Genomic DNA, 21,587 nt, shown 5'->3' with positions numbered 1-21,587 from the left:
GTTTCAGTAAAATTATTTAATATATCTTTGGTAGTTTCTGTAGTTTCCTCATAAAGTGGAGAACAGAGGAAGTGAGCTGGACTGTTGGCCTCGTCCTGAACGTGACGACTCCGTCTGTTAGAGAGGCAGCGCTGAATGAAGCTGTGTGGGACGTTATAAACTCATTTAAAGACAATGAGTACATCTTGTCTGCTAAAAATGTGCAAAGATAACTAAATTAAACAGAATCTGGTCAGAAAACGTTATAATTAAAGCTAAATTTGACTTCAATCATAATATTTCAACAGGAAGGCGTAGAGACAGAAACATGTGCAGATCAGCTGTTTGCTGGAACATGTGAACAAGGATCAGTTCGTTTCACCTGGAAGTAAAATCCTGGTTTACAACAATGTGAGGAATTTGAATGAATGAACATGAAGAGACTCTTCACCGTCAGGCGGACTGAAGGTCCAGACGAGTCCGTCGGAGTAAAGAGAGGCTGGTTGGACCCGGAGAAATGTTGAGGTTCTGATCCGACAACAAACTGAAGATAAATGAACCTGAACCGTCTGTTCATGTCACTGGAAAAGCCCAGTGGAGCTGGTTCTGTTGAGCACTGAGCCAGCAGGAGGTTTTCCAGAACCGGGTCGGGTCAAACAGAAACCAGTAGGTCCAGTAAACAGGGAAACCTCAGGCTGATTTACTGGGTCTGAAATGATCAGGGGGAACTTTAAGAAACTTCAATCACTTCTTAAAGGAAACAAATCCAGAGTTAATGTTTGATCCAAGTTTTTATTTTGACCTGTTTTGTAATTTTCTTACTTTTATGAAAATAAATTATTTTGTCTAAACTCTACACAACTTTTAGTGTGACGTCATTTAGAAATATTAAATCAGACATTCTGATCAGTTTCTCAGCACTTGAAAGGCATTTTTACCAAATATTTTTAAAAACTTGTTATTAATGCCCTGGATGACTTATTTAAAAACTCGTGGAAGTAGATCTACTCTCCACCTCTGATCCTATACGGTGTTTTTCAAAGCTTTGTGTGTTTTAAATGTTGACCTTTTCCTTGATTGTATTTTTACTCTGAATGTCTCCAAACCCACTGAATTCAAACGGATCCTCTGAACCAGTTACATTTTCTAATTAAAGTATTTCTGCTGCTGTCTGTGGGCAGCAACTACTTACATTTACTTGAGTAACTTTTTTGAAAAATTGTACTTTCAGAAGCATTTTATTGCGCTGTACTTTTTACTTTTACTTGAGTAATTTTACTTTTGAAGTATTTCTACTCTTCTTGAGTAAAATCTCTGTATTTTCTATCTCTGAATGAAAAATAAACATATTTTAATAAAAAAATCACCAGACACAGACACACCTGCAGTTTCTGTTAAAGTTTCATAAGTTTTTTATTTAAAGAAAATGTGAGTTACAGCAGAAGTTCAGGCTCCATCAGGCTGATGTGGATCCAGATGTTCCACACCTCGACGATAGGACCAAAACAAAAGTCAGCTTATAAAACAGGGAGAATAAAACGGTATAGTCCAAGTTCATCAAATCAACAATGCAAGATCAGACTCGGTTGGTTATTTAAATTACCGAAGACGTTGGATCCTGGTGTACTGGTGTGTTTGACGACCAGTTCATTTGTTCAAACTGGAAACGATGGCAGAAAGCATGTGGCGACAGTGGACAGGATCCACCTCCTTCAAACGGGCTGAAGCAGAACCGCTTCAGTGGTTCTGGTGGATCAGAAAGGCAGATCCACTTTATGAGAACTGGATCTTCCACCAAACTCTCATGTTCAGACCAACGTAGATCCGTTTTATTAGATTCTCCAACATTCATAACAATAACATGAAACTTTGTTGATTTATTAATGATTTAGACGTTTTTGTCATTCATTTGACATTACAGTAAAAATGATTCACATTCATTTTTAAATATTTAAAACACACTTTACCAAGCTGACCTTTTCAGGAACGACTCAGAGATTAATAATCTGTTTTTCAAGACAGACGTGGATGTTGGGTCTCAGAAACGAGATTTGAAGGAAGGAAAACTGTTTTGTTTTTATTCCTGGTTCCCTGTTTTCAGTAACATTAGTTTAATATACAGTTTGTAGCTTCAGTAGCTTCCTCATGAAATGGAGGCAGAGAGGAAGTACGTATCAACCGTCAAATCTGATTGGCTCACAGTGAAATCTAAAGTAAACAAGAAATAAAAGAAAAAGAAAAATATGAAAGATTTCATGGGGGAAATTCAACTAACTGAAACAAAATACAGAAGTAAAGTAATTCAGTTTTTAATAATGTGTCACATAAGCATTAAAATAAATTCTAAACTTCACCTAAATCAGTTTTATTATGATTTTACTGGAAGATTAAATCATAAAATCTGTTAAATGTTTTCAACACACTACCGCCCTCTGGTGGTCTTAAAGTACCTGCACATATAAATACTGTATGTTTAAAAATCACTAAAGAAGCAACTTCATGTATTTAACTCCATTGGATTCTGTTAGAGGAAGATGCTGAAGGTACAAATAGATGAGCAATACTAAAACACAACAAATGAAAATTAGTTTAATTTGTTGTGTTTTAGTAAAATGTTGTTAAATGATTCATGTTTTACTAAAACATGAAATTAAATTTGAGCCATAAATGATAATTACTAACTCCATGTTAGAGCATAAACCATACGCAGCACAGGTCCAGTTAAAATACAAACAGGATTTTTAAGTCTTTACATGAAAATAACATTTATAAGCTACAAACACCAAAACTCTGAAAACCATTTAAAAGCCACCAATGAACCTCACAGTTTATATAAAAATCAGGAGGATTAAGGAGATAAAGTTTTCCTTCAGGTCAGTCAGAGACCAACCGTTAGAAAGACCCTCAGAGTTTAAGACTGTTTTTTTTTTGTTTTGTTTGTTTTATTATGATGAGTCTAGAAACAGTTCATATGCAGCCTGACCTGTATAAAGCTTCTGGGTGAACAGGAAGCTGTCATGATGGTGAACAGAGAAACAACTCAGGTTTCAGAAAAACAGGAAGGTGATTACAGTCAGGTGACTTACTGAAGGGCGGCAGAGCAAATGGCTTCGTTCTCACAGGTTCCCGGGCTGAATCCTGTTCCTTCCCTCAGAAACATCAACCAAGAGCAGATTGATGGAGTTACGGATTGATGGAATTACGGATTGATGGAGTTACGGATTGATGGAGTTACGGATTGATGGAGTTACGGATTGATGGAGTTACGGATTGATGGAGTTACGGATTGATGGAGTTACAGATTGATGGAGTTACGGATTGATGGAGTTACGGATTGATGGAGTTACGGATTGATGGAGTTACGGATTGATGGAGTTACGGATTGATGGAGTTACGGATTGATGGAGTTACGGATTGATGGAGTTACAGATTGATGGAGTAACGGATTGATGGAGTTACAGATTGATGGAGTTACGGATTGATGGAGTTACGGAGTGATGGAGGCTGCGGTGTGGGAGAACGCCTTAGAGGAAGATGCTAAAGGTAAAAATAGATGAGCAATAAGAACGAAGGAGGATGCTGAGTATAGATACATGAATCTGAACATAAATCTGTATATTTATGTTAAGTGGCTCTGGTTTTGAGGTTTATGGGGAAAAAACAAACATTTGGCCAATCAGCATTGCTGAGTTCATTGCTTTTGGCGGCTGGAAATATTTTATCTACCAATGACAGGAAGTCTGTATCACTATGGTGATGAAGTTGATAATGGCGAACAAGGGAAAGACCGAATTTTCCATCTTGTTTGACAAAACAGAGGATTTTGCAGCTGGCTGCTCAGCTTCTGTGTTTTACCACTTTTAGTTTCCATATTGCTCTGCTCTTTTCTAGTTACTTCCTCTGTTCATGATGTTCTGATCAGTTCTGAACTTTGTGGTTTACTTGATGGTTACGTTGCTCTGGTTAGCATAATGCTAATGCTGCTCTGAATAAATGTTTTCTTTTTTAAATGGCTAACAATGCTGATGCTCCTGTTGCCTTTCTAGTTTCTGCAGCTGTTATGATGTTGACGTCTGGTTGGTATCTTGATGTTTGCGGGTCAGACGGCCCTTCAGACGCCATGTTGGACAAGGAGGAGCTGAAGTTTTGTTTGCTGACTCAGATCTTTGAACATTCATCTGTTAGGTTTTTATGAGTCCTGACTCAGTGTTAAGAAGCAACAAGATTTTCTTAAACGTTTAAGTTCTAGAATGTGTGTATGTGATCCTTTTGTTTGTGAAATGTTTGTTACCTTTTTGGGTGTGTCCTTGTGGCAGCCATCTTGGAACCTACTAAGGAGGAGGCCCGTCTCAAACCCAGCTCTTAATAGAAGGAGTCATGTTTGCTGGAGTTTGATTGGCTGGGCAGTTAATAAAGAAGGCGGGGACAACAGTATAGAGACTGCTAGCTTGGAGACTGAAAGACTAAAAGACTGATGGGAAATCTGCCATTTTGTCTCATGAGGGAACGATGCTGTGCTGAAGGAGGCCTATTAAATCACCTTTATTTATGGTACAGCCAACTTTGATGAGTTTTCCTTCCACACCTCTCAGTGCAACACTCAGATTGGATTGCTTCCTGTGGTGGTTCCAGCAGGACAGGGTTAAGTCCTCATGATTTCTGGGTTGTACCTGTGATTATTTGATCCTGTTTCACTGCCATTGTGTTTTGTTTCTTTTAGGCAGGAAGGCCTCCGCTGTCTGGCATCTAGTCGATCAGAAAAGCTCAGCTTGATTGAATGTAGCCTGCTGTTTGTTCAGAGTTAAACATTAGTTTGTTTATTTTCACAGTTTTGGGTCTGATTCTCTGTCAGCTGTTGACAGATTTAATGTTTAGACCTCATATTTTCTGCCTGAGCTCCTCTGTGCAGGTGTTGCAGATCTAGAGCACAGAGTTTAGAAAGTTTCTGTTTCTTCCTTCCGTCCTCGTTCTTCATGTTCACTCTCTGCCTCCTGATGCTTTTGGTGCACCAGGAGCCGTTTGGTGCCTCACCAAATGCACCAAACTGCATGCACCAAATGCACCAAACGGCATGCACCAAACGGCTCCTGATGCATTTGGTGCAACAGGAGGCATCAAACGGCTCCTGGTGCGTTTGGTGCAACAGGAAGCACCAAACGGCTCCTGGTGCGTTTGGTGCATCAGGAGCCGTTTGGTGCATCACCAAATGCACCAAACGGCATGCACCAAACGGCTCCCGATATGTTTGGTGCAGGCCTCTTCTCACCTCATAATGCATATTTGAGTTTGTCTTTGTTTATTTATTTTATGTAAGACAAGTTGTTGTAAGTACATTTACAACAACCTCAGCTGACCAAAGTGCTTCATAACAATCAGAAAATCACAGGAAGATTAATAAGGAAATAAAATTAAGTTTTATTTAAAAAAAAAACTAAATTCACAGTAAAACATCAAGAAAATACAAATCAAAACCAAGACACTTAATTTTGGTTGCAGCATTTTCCCAAAAAACTCAAATTTAATACATTTGTAAACGATGTAAAAAGGTCTTTGAACCTTTCTGTCTGGTTTTTAACACAAATGGATTTTTGCGTAAGAAAAAGTATTTAAAGTGTTTATTATGAAAGTGAACAGTCATTTGTTAAAATAAATCCTATTCAGGAACTTGCAGTTCAAACCAGCAGTTTCTTCATCTAATTTGGTTAACGTGACCTTTGACCCCTCTGGTGGAAACTAAAGAATAATTTTTTTTTTCCTTTTGTTTAACGCTGAAGAAAAATATTTGATTATTCTTGGTGTTAGAAGTTTTGAACTCAAGATGTTAAATGTGGTCCAGATTCTGTAATAAGATGTAAAACATTAAATGTTTTTGATTCCTGGAGAACATTTTCAGTTTGTCTCATCATATCAAAGTCCCAGAGAGGACAGATGGACACATTTGGACAAAGATGCAGGATTTCCAAATCTGTTCTTCTTCTACATAAATAAGCAATAATTCACTCATTAAACTTAAAATTAGATTTTATTTTCTTATATTTTGTCTTCTGACCATCTGGATGTGGAAATGACACGATGAAAATATTAATTTGGACAAAGATGATTTATGTTGTTTTCTTTCCCCAGGTCCGTTAACAGAGGAGCCAGAAAGAAGATGAAAGAATCATTTAAAAAATAATTTTAAAAATAAATTCATATTCATCTGGATTCACTGATTGGACTTTCAAAGGAAAACAGAAATGCCTAAAACCAAAGACAAACGTGGAAACAGGTTCTCCTGGTTCTGTTGCTGCAAAACGGCAACAGAACCAGACAGGATGACTGAAACGTATTATGAGTCTTATAATGCACATTATAACTCAATTCCTCCAAGACGTTTGGATGGAGAATCATCTTTTCCATCTCCATCATGGATTTATGATGGAGATGATTCTGAACGACCAATATGTAGAGGAACTCTGAATAAAAGGAGATCCCGTTCTAGAATGGCTTGGATGAGTCCAGGTTCTCAGTTTGAACTCAGATCTTTGAAAAACCATGAGCCCAGAGCTTTGCCTTGTTTAACCATGCTATCTGATACTGACTTAATCAGTGACCGGCAAAAGGATCCATTTCCTGAGATCAGCAGCAGAACCACATTAGACAGTGAAGTTGTGGAGATCGAACCAGCTGCTGATCAAACTCTCCCTGATGTAACTGAACCTCTGATCAGATCAGAAAACATCAAACCTGCTGAAACCCAGACGGCCGACCTCCATGAACAGCTACAACACCTAGAGATAAATGAGAGGATAAAATCCTCCTCCTGTTTGTCTCAGAGCTGTCCCTCATGCAGTCAGGATCCTCCGTTAGACGTCAGTATCTTACCCAGAGCTGCTAGTTTACCCACCATGAAGCTCCAAAGCAGCTCTGAGGAGTTCACTCCTGGTTTCTGTGGGGATCCAGATGATGAAACCTGCTGGTTCCAGTGCTCCGGTCCAGGCCGGTACCAGTGCAGAGTGAGCGGCCTGGTGTTTGACATGACGGGAGGAGGAGACGTGTTTTACAGGGTCGTTCCCTGGAACAGGAGCTTACTGAGCCCACATGGCAAGAAGCCTGCAGGACCTCTGTTTGACATCAGCTGCCAGCAGCGGTCTGTGGCTCGGCTTCATCTGCCTCACTGTGAGGTCCGCTCCACAGGACGATGTCACTTCCTGTCAGTCGCTCACCTCCATGATGAAGGCGTGGAGTTTATCAGGCCTGAGAGGATCACAGAGACTCACATCGTCATCAGCATCACAGGGTTTTCTGCTTTTGGGAACGTCAAGGATGAAGATTCTCCTCCTGACCCGGTCCGAGCCTTGGTTCTGCTGTTCTACAAACCTCCAGCTGATCCTGAGTCAGAACATGAGATTAATGTGTTGATGCTGCCAAAGAACGTTGGTTTTAGCAAAGTGCTGCATTTCAGGAAGAAATTAGACGATAATGAAATTTTCCTGAAGACGCCTCCAGACTGCAAACTGCAGCCGAATCAGGTTTACTCTCTGTCTGCCTCCCCTGGAGGCGACTCGGTTCTGGTTCAGCCCAAAGAGGCAGAGTTTGATGCAGAATCCTATGACAATTACTTCACAAAGTTCCAGGTGGTTTATGAGGAGATGATGAAACTCATCAGACTGTCTCTGAGGGACAGCAGCTCCAGCATCGTCTGGGAGAGACGGGTTTGTCTTTCTGCTGCTGGAGTCAGAAGATCCTGTGGACCGACCCGACAGAACCTCAGTCCACAGGAGCAGCTGATGGAGATAAGGATCAGTTTTATGGATGGAGTATCTGGACCGGTTCTGCAGAGTCTGATGGATAATCTGCTGAAGGAAAAAGTCCTGAGTGATTCTGAGAGGGAGGCGGTGGAGGCGGAGAAGGTCAGAGGAGACAAAGGTCGAGTTTTAATCGACACGGTGAGGAGGAAAGGAGCCGCTGCGAGTTCTGAGATGATCCGGTTCCTCTGTGAGCTCGACCCGTTTCTCTCTGAACATCTGGGTCTGATGTGAAGAAGAACCTCTGCTGGATTTTATCAACCAGAAGGTTCAGCAGCTGATTTCACTTCTTTAGAACGAATCAAAACACTGATATTTACTTTAGCTTTTATTAGAAACAGAGAAAATGATCAGCAACTGACTGTAACTTCTTATGAACATAAAAAATATAATTAATCACATAAATGAAGAGTCGGCTCATTGTTGGACGGAATATGTTAGCTGACCTCTGACCTCTGACCTGTTCACTGTGTTTTAGTTTCAACAACCGCAGAGGCAGATCTGTTGAAATAAATCTAAAAATGTTTTTACGTCTTTTTCTGTGTCTGTTAACATAATTAAACCTCAGTTTAAACAGCTCTGGTGTTAAATAATCTAGTTCTGCAGATTTCACAGTTCAGACTAATGTTTTATAATTTGTTCTTCATTTTCTTAGAACTGTCCGTAACATTTCATCAACTGATTAAAATTTTAATCTGCCATTGTTACATTAAATATCAGATTTATTGGATAATATATTTAGAGCTGCTCCTGTCTTTATGAATAAATAACCACATTAAAACACATGAACAGGTCAGACTGAGAGTCTGACCTGTTCATGTGTCTCATGTCTTTATTCATGATTTGACTAGACCAGTGGAGGTCTAGTGGAAGACATAAGAACCAAGGGATGGAAAAGGTATTTCATTACATCTAACCAAAGAAAGCTACATTTCCACACTAAATTATCTCTGTTATAACCAGTAAAACATGTTGTGACTTTAAAGTTAACAGTTAATGTTGTCAGGAGGAAAGTCAAAAAATTCAATTCTGACTCAACACTTCAGATCTGCAGAACGTTCTTCCAGATTTTTAAATACCAACATGGCTTTGATTTGGCGAAGGTGAAAGAAAAAAAAAAGTTTAAAGGAAAATTTTAAAAAGTCCCACTGAGGCTTATAGTTTTAAACTGTAAAGATACAGCTTGAAGATGAAACAGTTCCTTAAAATTGTTTTGCTTTTTAATTGAAGGTGGAGACTTGATTGATATTTGATTAAAAAAAGAGGATGATAGAGATTTTTGGTATTATCATTTTGTTATCATTTTGTTCATATTCAGTCTAATGTTAAGATTTTTAGTCTAAAGTGTTCTCTTCCTTATGTGTGTATAAACTGACCTGGAGGTCACAACTGTCTGTTCATTTTCATGTGAGACAGTTAACTCTGTGTTTCTCAGACCTTAAATTCTTAACCAGAATACCTCCTAACTTAAGATGTTAATCTTCTTCTTTATTGACAGTTTGACCTAGAGTTGAACCGGGCTCAGACCGTAGATCAGATATCACACCTGGAACTGAGTTGCTGGTTTGTTTGGGTTAAATGTTTTATGACCTCTGTTGTTTTCCTGACTGTTCTGCTTGTGACAATAAAACAGGGGCTCACGCGGAAGCAGATCAGAACTCTCTGTGAACAGCCTGGAGAAGCTGTTGGCGGAGATTTCTCCTTTTGCAAAAGCCTTGCCTTAAAATTCATATATGTTGTCTGTGGTTCTTTAATATAGGTTCGAGAAAAAGTACCTATCAGAGGATGTTAAATTAAAAAAGTTAGGGGGGAAAGGAAGAAAAGAGTAAAAACTGTAAACAGGAGGAGGGGCCGTGGAGTTGATGGTGGAGACACTGGATGTGGGACTGTAATGTCGGTGAGTATTATTACTGTTATCAGCTGTTTGCTTAGAGAAATGTCTGATTCTCTCAGTACCGGTCCGGACTCTCGGTTCGGTTCTATCAGAACTCAGCTTCAGTAAAAGGAGGACGGAGTTTTTTAAACGGACAGTTCAGAAAAAACGGGAAGTTAAAGGTTCGGCTGTGTTGGGCAGATTCTTCCTTCCAGGATCTAAAACTTCTTGTTGAATCTCTAATTTCTCCTGATTCCAACCACAGAAGATAAACGAGACGCTACAAATTAATAATAAAGAGAATTTTAAAAACTTTGGGCTGTAGAAACAAAGTTGCGTTCACAGTTAGGGACCGTCTGTAAAGTGACGCTCCCGAAAGGAAAAATGTCACCAAAAGCTATAAAACATTTTAAATTTATAATTAGAAGAAAACTGTCTGGGATTTATTACCCGGGATGACTCTACAGGCTATTACTGCCTTCATTAAACCGTGAAGTGAAGCATCACAGTTTGTAGACGATCTCTGAGCGCTCTTCACATCTGCTGCTGTCTCTTTAAGATCCGGGTCCCCACTACGTCACAACTCCATTCAGCTTCGTCACATTAAAGGACATTTATGGAGGTTTTTGTGAGAAGAGTTTTCCAAATCTCTGCAAATGTCTTTATGTTTCTGCGATGCTGATGTTCATGTTCAGTAAATAATGTTGCCAATTTTCTCACTGCTTTGGAAAATTAGGTTTAACTGAGGTGAAATGCATGCAGAGCATTTACTAGAACATTTTATCAGAAGCAAAAAAAACTGTTTAAATACAATCATTTTATTTTATTCTTAGAAAAACCTCTAAATTTCTCCTTGATGGAGTTTTGCCTCCTCCTTGTTTTGCATTTAAATGTTTTTAAAACTATTTCCCCCCTCATCATTATTTCTGTTTTTGATATTTTAGGATGAACAAAATCTGAGGCTTGAAAAAGAAAACAAGGGACCAGAATCTCATCAGGTTTTAGAAAGAAGTCACTAAACAGGTTAAGATGAAACGAAGACGAAAAGCTTCAGCTAAAGACAATTCACCAGATTCAATGAAAAAAGATGAAGAAACATCTAAACATGAACCACAAGATCAAAAAAGTCAATTTAATTTTAAAACATTGTTGGGAACGTCTGAGATTTGCAGTCCAGTGGAAAGAAGGAGGGATGAATCCTCAGACCTGGGCGAACCGTCTTCTCTTAAAGCATCTCATGAATCCCAGGCAGCAGTAGAATTACCTGGTGTTTCATTTGCCCATCAGTTCTCAGGAAGTGGAACTGAGGAAATAACAGAAACCAATGAGGGAACAAGACAGTCTGATACCGAGCCAGTCGGGTCTGTTTCTATGATAAACAGAGGAGGAGGCAGCGATGGTTTTACTTCATTCTGTTCCAGTGACCCTCACATGGTTCACGACAGCTTCAGCTTCACTGACCCTGACACTTTGCTCTCAGATACTTCCTCTGCTGAAACCTTCAACCAAGGAATGTTTAATCCATTAACTGAGGAACCTGAAGCAGATTTAGAAGAAATGTTTCAAGATTTAAGTCAATCCGTCCCTGTCATTCAGCTCACCAACGTATCACCTCCAACTGTAACCTATCCATCCACTGCAGATACGTCTTCGCTGAGACTCGACTTCTCTCCTTCTCATCAAGATGAACCACAAAGTCTGTATGTGGGATCTTCCAGGACAGTTAGGCAGCCATCAGGGGATTTTAATATCTCCACCTTAAACCCAATAAGTCAGAACGTTTCCACAGAAAGGCCTCCACCACTTCCTGACATGCTACAGCCTTACTTACTATACAGCAGACCAGATACAGCAAGAAACTACCAAGATGAAATAATGGAGTCGGTTGGACATGTGAGCGACTCCGACCCAAACAGATCAGCCTCTACTGACCTTCCCCAGACTTCAGGATCCGGTTTGAGAAGAAGAGGCCGCAGTAACTCGTCTCCTTCTCTCCTCTGTTCTCTGGTTCATCAGGATCCTCCGTTAGACGTCAGTATCTTACCCAGAGCTGCTAGTTTACCCACCATGAAGCTCCAAAGCAGCTCTGAGGAGTTCACTCCTGGTTTCTGTGGGGATCCAGATGATGAAACCTGCTGGTTCCAGTGCTCCGGTCCAGGCCGGTACCAGTGCAGAGTGAGCGGCCTGGTGTTTGACATGATGGGAGGAGGAGACGTGTTTTACAGGGTCGTTCCCTGGAACAGGAGCTTACTGAGCCCACATGGCAAGAAGCCTGCAGGACCTCTGTTTGACATCAGCTGCCAGCAGCGGTCTGTGGCTCGGCTTCATCTGCCTCACTGTGAGGTCCGCTCCACAGGACGATGTCACTTCCTGTCAGTCGCTCACCTCCATGATGAAGGCGTGGAGTTTATCAGGCCTGAGAGGATCACAGAGACTCACGTCGTCATCAGCATCACAGGGTTTTCTGCTTTTGGGAACGTCAAGGATGAAGATTCTCCTCCTGACCCGGTCCGAGCCTTGGTTCTGCTGTTCTACAAACCTCCAGCAGATCCTGATGTCACTTCCTTCCTCAATCTGTTGCTTCTTCCAGGGAATGTTGTGATCCGGGATTTGAAGCGGAGCAGGAAGAAATTATTTGGACTGGAGACGTTCATAGATGCTCCTCCACACTGCAAACTGCGTCCAGAGGAGACCTACTCTCTGTCCACCAGTCCTGCAGGAGAATCGGTTCTGGTTCAGCCCACAGAAGCAGAGTTTGACCCAGAATCCTACAGCAGCTACTTCACCTCCATCCAGGTGATTTTCAGCAGCATCACTGGAAACATTAAGCTGAGCGTGAAGGAGAAGGAAACCTCCTGCTGCGCTTGGGAGAGACGTGTTTGTCTTTTAGCTCACAGAGTGAAACCGGGTCTGCCTTCTGACGAGCAGCTGAAGGAAACCCGGACCAGAATCATCGATGGGATTTCAGAACCGGTTCTGCAGAGTCTGCTAGTGGACTCTTATTGTGAAATTGTGTGAACTGGTTGGAATTAATTTAAGTTTCTGTGTTGTAATATTTTAAGGTTCATGTTTTCGCTTATTTAGAAACAGTTATTTATTGGATAATTTGATCTTCCTGACTTGTTTTGCTACTTTATTGATGTAACACCAGTTTACAACAAATGAAAAAAACATTCAAAGCCAATTAAACACAGAGAACCTGAGGCTAGAACTGTCATCTCAGCTGCTAATGCTAAAGATATGCTAATGCTAAGGCAGTAGCATTAACATCCTGGTCACGAGGCGATTGGTCTTATTACAAATATTAATATTGGTATTAATAATATTTAAAAGGATTGATAAATAATTGTACTTCCTCTAATCCCGGATGTGACATCATCAGGCCTGTCTATTCATTTAAGCCATCTTGGTAGTTTATCACTCCATCCATGGTGATGGACCATTCAATCATTAAAACCTTGTACCAAAACAGTAAAAGCTCCATCAAATTAAGAAATGGCTCCTCTCCTAGATTCAGCCTCTCAGAGGAATCAGACAGTCCCGTCTCCCCACATCTGTTCCAGCTTCTGGCCCATCAGATTAAAACTAGTCCTTTAAAAGGGATCACTGTTGCTGACAAAGTGGTGACTTTAACACAACTAGCAGATGATACTACTTTATTTTTAAAGGATGACAGCCAAATCTCTTCAGCTCTTTAGGAAATTGGCACTTTCTCCAAAGCCTCCGGTCTTTATCTTAACCTTAAAAAATGTGAAATAATGGCCGTTAAGGACTGCTCCATAGCCTCAACTGAAGGCATATCAGTTAAAAATGAGTTTATTTAGGAATAAATAAACAAAGGATAAAAAAGAGAAGCTCTCTAAATTTTGACCTGCTAATTCTAAGGACTAAAAAAGACTTAATCAGTGGTTGGTTAGAGATGTTTCTCTATACGAAGGCTGAAGGCCTCTAGACTCATTTATGCTGCGAGGAAGAAACTGACAAACTGCTATTTAATTTTGTGTGGAAAAATAACTCACTATATTAAAAAATCTACTCTAATTAATTCACATGAAAACTGTTTAGCTTCCTCTATTTTGAATAATACTTTAAAATTAATTATATCCATCAATTTTTTAATGCATCTTTCTGGAATATTATACCTTTCCATATTTTTTCTAAATTTCCATCCATTCCTGGTTTACTCGTAACATTATTCTGACCAATTGTATGACAGTGATGGCTTGTTGCTGAATTATGAGGAATTTCGCTCTAAGTTTCATTTTTCTGTCTCTCAAATGCAAAAGTGTTTGGTGCCGTTTCTACAGGCATTTGTATGTTCTTCAGGCAGAAGCCAAGAGGAGGTATCATTCTCCCATTTTATCTCCCATACATTCTCCTGTTGGTAAAACATGTCTTAACTTTTTCCTCGTAACAATAATAAATCAATTGGATCCCCGTTTCAAAAGGACGTGACCTCTGACCTCTGTGGTTGAACCTTACTGGAATCGCTTTCATATTAACATGTCCTGTAAATGTACCTGGCTGCTCCCAAATCACTTCCCAGATTGCACACAATGTTAAATCAATGTTGAATTATAGTCAGAATGGTTGATGTTTGGCTAAAGTCAACAACTGATGGTGGATCAACCATCAAACTCTAACCAATTAACTTACGTTGAAACTGTCGTTGAATCAATGTTGTTCTGTGGTTGAAATCTAATGACTGAAATGCCGATGTCTGATCAACGTCTGATCAATGTTGACCCAGAGCTCTGAGCATTTTATTACTATTTATTATCACATTTTTAGTAACACTGTGATATATTGACTCTCCTCCCCTCCTCCTTGGGCTCCAGGTGAAACAACTTTAATTTGAATTAACATCTTTTGCCAACAAGCTGTGTGGTTGGGCCATCCCACTCATGTAAATGGTGGGGGTGGACCGCTCCACTCCTTGTAGTACTTTGTAGATGTTTTCGTGTCAATATATCACACACAAACATCCATCTATCCAACACAGAGACAGACGGGACAAACAACCATGCACACACACTCACACCAATTAACCTGACAGTCATGTTTTTGGACTGTGGAGGAAACCCACCATGCACAGGGAGAACATGCAAATTCCATGCAGAAAGACCGGGCTGGGGAATCGAACCCAGAACCTTCTTGCTACAAGACACCACTACAACTGCCCATCTGAGCCACTGTGCAGCTCCACACACAGTAAGAATTTTTATGAACAAGTAAGAAAATGTACAGAAAGGAATCAGCACCAACTATCCTCTACAGTGGTTAATTTAAAACGTGATAAACCCCAAATTTTGGATGATTTATTGGTCATTTACTTTAACATGAGGCTCTCTGGCACATGTCACAATTCATACTATTATTTTCTTTGTGCAAAACTATTGTGACTGTCACTTTCTTACCATTTGCTCAATGGGCTCTTTGCACCTAAGGCGTTGACGTCACATCTCCAGGAGCTAATGCGGCTCACTTTTTTCCGCTTTCAGTTACCATGACTGGTAGAAAAGACTAAGTCGTATTTCAGATGCAAAAAAACAATACTATTAACATTGTTGTCTTCCTAATATAATGGGCTTTTAAGTTTTCGTTAATTTCCAAGCGATCCTGAATTAAGAAGATGGCTTGTAAATATCTGTCGCTACCAGCTAACGCCGCACAGCAAAGTTTGCAGCCTTCACTTCACTCCGGATCAGCCTAAAACTACCGGGGATACGGATGGTAAATAAAGGAGCCTCCCTGAGTTATTTCCATGGAATCACTTCTATATTCAGCCTGAAAGAGTTTATGGGAACGAGAGAGCAGACCAGAGCCAGACAGCCGAGCAACTGATCCGCCTGTACATCCTGCTGTAAACACCGTCCTATCTGAGCTCTTCACAAGAAACATGCAAAGGTAATAAAACGAAATAACACGGAGACATGAAGCAACACGGTCATATTTTTCTAAAAGCAACAACTTTGAACCTGAACAGCTGAACCAGATCTCTGACACCAGAGCTGCGCTACTGTCAAGCTATGAGGCTTGTTGAGCTCCGTCAGGCTTCGGAAGTAAAAAGTCCGAACCGTAACCGAACCCCGTTAGTCTGTGACACTAACGACAATAAACACACATAATATACTTGAAAATAAGATAAATACATTGTCCGTTAGAATGTTTAGATACTTAAATAGCACATTTTACAAGAACAATGTCCGAGAATATTGCCTACTAGCATAAGCTAACGTTAATGTTAGCCACAAAGTTTAAGTAAAACTCACCTTCGTGTCAGTGAATGTATAACGAGGCGAACATCTTAAAACCTTTCTCCAGCTGACTTGTTGGGGCTTCGGATCGATGTACAAACCTTGGCCAAGCCCTGCAAGCACCTAATGTAAATGATATTTGTATTGGATCGGAAACAATCGAGCCGCTTTACCCCGAACGCGGAAGCTGAGGTGCAAAGAGCCCATGTTGAACAGGTTTGTTATGCCCGTAGAGGCTCATGGGAACTGTAGTTTAACTGTTCTGACTACAGAACCTTTTAAAACAGAAATAATGAAGGTTTTTAAACTTTAGCTTTGTTTTCTTTAGGTCTATAAAATCTATCTGAACTGTTAACAGTAAATATTTATTCACACGAATCAAACTTTGATTCTAGACGCTTCCGGTTAGTCATGAAAACTCACAAGTCACGTGACTGAAATAGAAACTGAAACTAACTTTGTTCTCCTTCAGCTCAGACTCCGTTTTGAGATGGACAGGAAAACCTTGTCTTGTTAATAGAGGTAAGTGTTGCAGCTCCATGTTCCTCCGTGTCTCTTTCGGGTCTCTGGAGCTTTTTCTACTTTTCTATCGGATAAAAGTTCCGCCCACAGCGGCTTGTCGGGGCTCCACGGCTCTATCGGCCGTTTCTCATCGGGTTCCTTAGCAGTTGGGCTTCATTTTACTGAACTTAAGGGCGGATCAAGGAAGTGTTTAGATACACAAAATACATTTATTTGAAAGGAAGAAACGTTGCTGACTATATATATTGCTGTAACACAGAGGTTCCCAAACTGTGGGGCGCGCCCCTTAGGGGTCCGCCGTGCCATTGCAGGGGGGCCACAGGAAGCCGTCTGGATGAAAAAAAAAACAAAAACATGAACGCTGTATGTTCTGGGTTTTTACCTTAGAATGGCCAACTCTCTGTTATTCCTATGTCAATTTGATACAGTAGAGGCTTCCACACTTCCCATATCTGTGTCCTCTCCCAGCCAGCATGCCTAGGTTGGCCCCATGTGGGGGAAAGGAGGGCTGATATATGGGTCCCATATGGGTTTGTCCGCGGGTTCCACGATGGCTCCACATGGGCCCTAAATGGCATGCCCATGTGGGGCCACGTAGAATCAATGTGTAGGTTTGTGTTAGAATCACGGCAGCAAACCAGCAAAACGCAAAGAACTTTTCACAGTTTTTCCCTCCAAACTAACCGACTGAGTTGAGTAAAGCTGCTGGATGCAGGTAATGTTAGCTAAAGGATGACTAGCTAATATCAATACAGAACCTTAAGCTTGTTAACAAGTAGCCTGTAGGCTACTGGTGTTGTCTGTGTTCAGCTACGATTCAAAGAAGTTGATTCCCCCCTTGTTCGTCTTGAACCGGGGCTGAGTATAACAGGAGGTCTCTAAGAATCCTCCCCCCTTCGCTCCCACACATCGTTCAACCAGACAGCTGTTTGTAAGGGGGGGGGGCTCAGAAAAAGTTTGGGAACCACTGCTGTAACATAAGGCTATGACTCATTTATATGTCATGAGAGAAATGTATACCAAAGTGAGCACAACTTAGTTATTAGTTAACCTAATTAATGATTAACTGTGGAACCAACCATGACAGTAGCACTAGTGTACCGGTTGGTAACAGGAAGTCAGAACCACACCGGAATCAGGATTCAGGATAATTTTATTCCTGTTCAAAACAAGAACATTTTAAACACAGCAGCTCCTGGGCTCCGGATTCTCCACAAACACCCTAACCAACCTAAAGAAAAAAAAATAAATAACCACGTTGATACAGAAAACTTGATGGTTGTCACCAATGTGGGAGACAAATGCCCAGCACAGTGCTGCGCTAAACATGAACAGTTAAACAGTTAAATATATATAACATGCGAGTTTACAACATATTTTCTAGAACGTTTTCAATATTTTAATACACAAATGAAAGACAACTCTGTACACTTACCTCTCCCCAGCGCAGCTTGGCGCGAACTGAGGAGGGCAGCGGATATAACGCAAAAGCAGGAAGTAAGAAAATAAAAGCTTCCCCACCAAAATAAAATACAATTAAAAAACAAAGGAAAACAAATATTCATAGATGAGGATGGCTTTTTACACACTATGAACCAAAAATGAAAGCAAAATAAAACAGAAATAATATATAACAGACATGTCAATTCAAAGAAAATTAGTTTTGAGAAGGTTCATAAAGAAAAATAAAATAAATAAATAAAAATAACTCTGCTACACTAGCAAATAAAGGTGATCTGTTTGTGTGCAATAATGAACTTTTAAAGTATAAACTAAATAAAATTAGGAATTAGTGAATCTTTTAAACAGCAGAACATATTGAAGTTGTAAAATACGAGTGTTATACAAAATAAAACTAGAAAATTCCACAGAAATTTTAAGGGGCCTGCCAAGTGTGCCCTCCACTTTAACCCCAGCGTTTTAAATTAGCCGTGAAAAAAAATGAATGCATGTCTGACATACTTATCCCACCACTAGAACACAGTAGCACCACTGCAGCTTCATTAACAGCTCTAATGTCTCACTTTGGTTCTGAAAGTCCATTTTAATTCCCGACCAGAACCACTGAAGGCCCGACTGAAATATTCTAACAACACGTCATAATAACATGTTCTGGTTCTGCTGGTTTGGACTCTATAAACCAGTTTTACTGGATCAGATATTAAACATCAGTTCATCATGTTTCTTTTACATTCAGTCAAATTAATTTTCTTCATTTTTATCATTAATTTGTTCATATTTCAGTTTTAACCTGCATCCTGTTGCTTCAGCTCACATCTTTTATTCTTTATTCAGATTGAGGAACTGCAGTTTGTCAGAGATCAGCTGTTCTTCTCTGGCCTCAGCTCTGAAGTCCAACCAACATCTGACTGAACTGGACCTGAGCTACAATGACTACCTGAAGAGATCAGATGTTCAGCAGCTGAAACATGATGTAAAGTAAGTAAATGTTATCAGTGAGTCCTGCTGCTGTCAGCATGTTGAACTAAACCAGTTCCCATCAAAGCTCCAGTGTTCCCAGTAAAGCTGCAGCTTCTCGGTGGTTCAGGCTTCCTGATTGGACACAGAGACAGCAATCAGCCAATCAGAGCAGCAGCAGCTTGCTGTGTTCCTGTGTTTGTGTTGGTGTGAAGATGAGTGTTGTTGCTGTGTCCACGTCTCCAGGACGTCCAGCTGGACTCCAGCGTCCAGCCGTCCAGCATGTCTAGAGACAGTGGTCCTCATTCATCAAACTGTGGCAGCAGCAGATCTGATCTCAGATCTGTTTGTTCTCTCAGTTCAACAGGAAACAGCTGATCAGGTTGATGTTGGTCACAGCTCTGAGATCAGTCTGACTGCAGCCTGGAAACCACTGGAAACTCTGGTTTCACAAACCATCACTCATTTAGTCAGCAGCTGCTCTTCCTGCTCCAGTCCAGTCCTCACATGTGGACATGTGTCCTCCTGTCCTCAGTCTCATCCAGATGTGTTCAGGGACAGACAGCCTCCATGCTGCTCAGTCAGCTGATGTCCAGCAGCAGATGTTTGTTCATCAGCAGCAGTTTGTGTCTAAATGCAGCAGCAGCAAATCCATCCCTCCAGTGTTGGAGCAGCAGTGAACCTTCAGGCTCTCAGCAGTTTGTTTCCACTGTGGACTTGAGTGGAACCTGCAGAGGAAGCAGACTGGATGCTGAAAGTGTGTGTAGGTGTGTGAGCTTGGAGCTCAGTGTGTTCACTGCAACACGTTAAGATGAGAGCAGAGAGGAAGCTGCTCTGAACACGACTGAAGGCCTGCTGCTCTTTCTACTGGATGTGCTGCGTCACTGACTGCTGCTGCTGGAGAGAAGCTGGAAACTCACTGATCTGATCTCTGATTCTTTCTTCTCTCTGCAGGATCTGATGATCTCTGTAAAGAAGAGAATCGTCTCCGTTTCCTGCTGATCCTCAGAAGCTGCAGCAGTTTGAGTCTAAAGAGACTCTGACTGGATCATGATGACCTTTGACCTGAATGGTTTCCATCCTGTTTATTTCCTCCTGTCTGTCATTTTGTATCTGATGTTTTTCTCTTTGGATGGATGAAGATGAAATTGTAACTCGGCTCCATTTCGAGGCTTCATGGAGTTTTGATCTGAACTTGGTTCAGTTTTTAAAGTTGATCATTTTTCTCTGATTCATTTTCATCCTGAAATATGAACCATGTTTCAGTTCAGCCGTTTCCAGGCTGCATGTTGCTTCATTTGGATCCAGTTTCTGATGTTTGTGCAGCTCTGGTCTTTCTATCTGCTGCTGGAAACGACTCAGTGAGGAAATGATGCAATCAAACTGTTACTGATGATTTTAAATCTAATATTTTCATTTCCTATTTTCTGCTGAGCTTTCATTACCCAATTCATGTTTGCATAGTCACAGTAAAATAATTTGACCTTTTTGATTCTGCGCCGAAAAATTTACCGAAAGTAAAAAAAAAAAAAAACTGAATCTATAACTAGAACTAGAACTAAACAATATTTAACTAATAAAAACTAGTAAACTCTAAAAAACTAATTAAAATTGAATTAGACAAATAAAAAGACACAATGAAATAAAACTCAACTATAATTAAAAGCCCAAAACTATTAAAACTCTGGTTGAAACTTTATGTTAGACAGATGAGAGACTTTTAAATATTCAGGTTAGTTTAAGTTACTAACAAATCTCCCTGTTATCCTGAAATTGTAGCTTAATTTATAATATAATAGATTGTAGCAAGAAAAATAAACTTATTGTTGAGATGGTAATCATTTGTTTAGTGAATCATAAAATATCTTCACTTAGACGACAGCGCTGTGATGTGTCTAAATCTGATCAGCTGCAGCTGATCCTTTATTTATTTAAATTATTTTTAAAAGTATATTAGCAAGAACTGTAATCCTCTTAAAGTTATTAATTATTATTTATTGTGACTTGATAGAGGAGAATTCAGGCTTGACCCAGTTTGCAGTGAAACTTATTGAAACTGTTTTACAGTTTATTTGGATGAGTGAAAAGAGAAAACATGAACATTTATTGTTAATATTCTCTCATAGAGTCCAGGCTGTTGATCAAATGTCATAATTTCAGAAAAAAACGTTTGAACACTTTCAGTTACTGTTTATGAGACAGTGAATTATCTAATAAACTGTATATTATTAGACAGTTTTTGGTTTTAATTGAGCTGATCTACTATTATACATTACTTGTAAATAAAGTCATAAAAACAGCTTTACCTGTGTTTTGATATGTCATTTGTATTCCACTTATTCATTGGTAAATTAGCTTATTTTTCTCCTTCCATTTAATGGCTTTGGTTCCGCTCTTATTTTGAAAGGACCGGGCCCGGCTTCCTTCCGGCTGGTTGTCTCCAGCTTGACTCCTGAGCTCAGTGTGAGCAGCATCCAGCCTCGGAGCTCCGCTCAGAGAAAACAGCCTCACTTCCTCTCTCTTCTCTCTCAGCGGCTCCGTTTCTTTAAAAACGGTTCCGCTCCAGCTGGAGCGGCTTTTTCTCTTTCCGTCTCTGCGGAACAAACGGACTTTTATCGGCCGGAGAGTCCAGAGGAGGTCCGGAGGATGAACCCGCCGTGCGCCCGCTGCGGGAAGATCGTCTATCCCACGGAGAAAGTCAGCTGCCTGGACAAGGTGGGAGCTGGAGACTCTACGGAGTAATAATGATGT

The 21,587-nt window shown here is 40.3% G+C and overlaps 2 protein-coding genes and 1 long non-coding RNA gene across 3 annotated transcripts; all 3 read left to right on the top strand.

The window, feature by feature from the left end:
• Positions 1–6,392: 6,392 nt before the first annotated feature.
• LOC148155222 (caspase recruitment domain-containing protein 8-like) lies at positions 6,393–9,496 on the top strand. The gene has a single exon (XM_088013292.1). It carries the CDS (start codon positions 6,462–6,464, stop codon positions 7,998–8,000), a length of 1,539 nt encoding a protein of 512 aa, XP_087869418.1. The 5' UTR covers positions 6,393–6,461; the 3' UTR covers positions 8,001–9,496.
• Positions 9,497–9,558: 62 nt separating this feature from the next.
• Positions 9,559–12,837, top strand: LOC106910872 (uncharacterized). Its single transcript, XM_088013282.1, has 2 exons — positions 9,559–9,663; positions 10,584–12,837. The coding sequence occupies exon 2, from the start codon at positions 10,669–10,671 to the stop codon at positions 12,655–12,657; it is 1,989 nt and encodes a 662-aa protein (XP_087869408.1). The 5' UTR covers positions 9,559–9,663; positions 10,584–10,668; the 3' UTR covers positions 12,658–12,837.
• Positions 12,838–16,334: 3,497 nt separating this feature from the next.
• LOC148155221 (uncharacterized) lies at positions 16,335–21,141 on the top strand. Its single transcript, XR_015765503.1, has 3 exons — positions 16,335–16,418; positions 18,714–18,857; positions 19,791–21,141. It is a non-coding gene; the product is annotated as an uncharacterized LOC148155221 (long non-coding RNA).
• Positions 21,142–21,587: the final 446 nt, after the last annotated feature.

This window comes from Poecilia mexicana, unplaced genomic scaffold, assembly GCF_051168715.1.
Source record: "Poecilia mexicana isolate PSO_F unplaced genomic scaffold, ASM5116871v1 scaffold_15, whole genome shotgun sequence".
Classification (NCBI taxonomy): Eukaryota; Metazoa; Chordata; class Actinopteri; order Cyprinodontiformes; family Poeciliidae; genus Poecilia; species Poecilia mexicana.
Note: the sequence above shows the minus strand (reverse complement) of the source record. Positions and strands in the feature narration are given on the sequence as shown.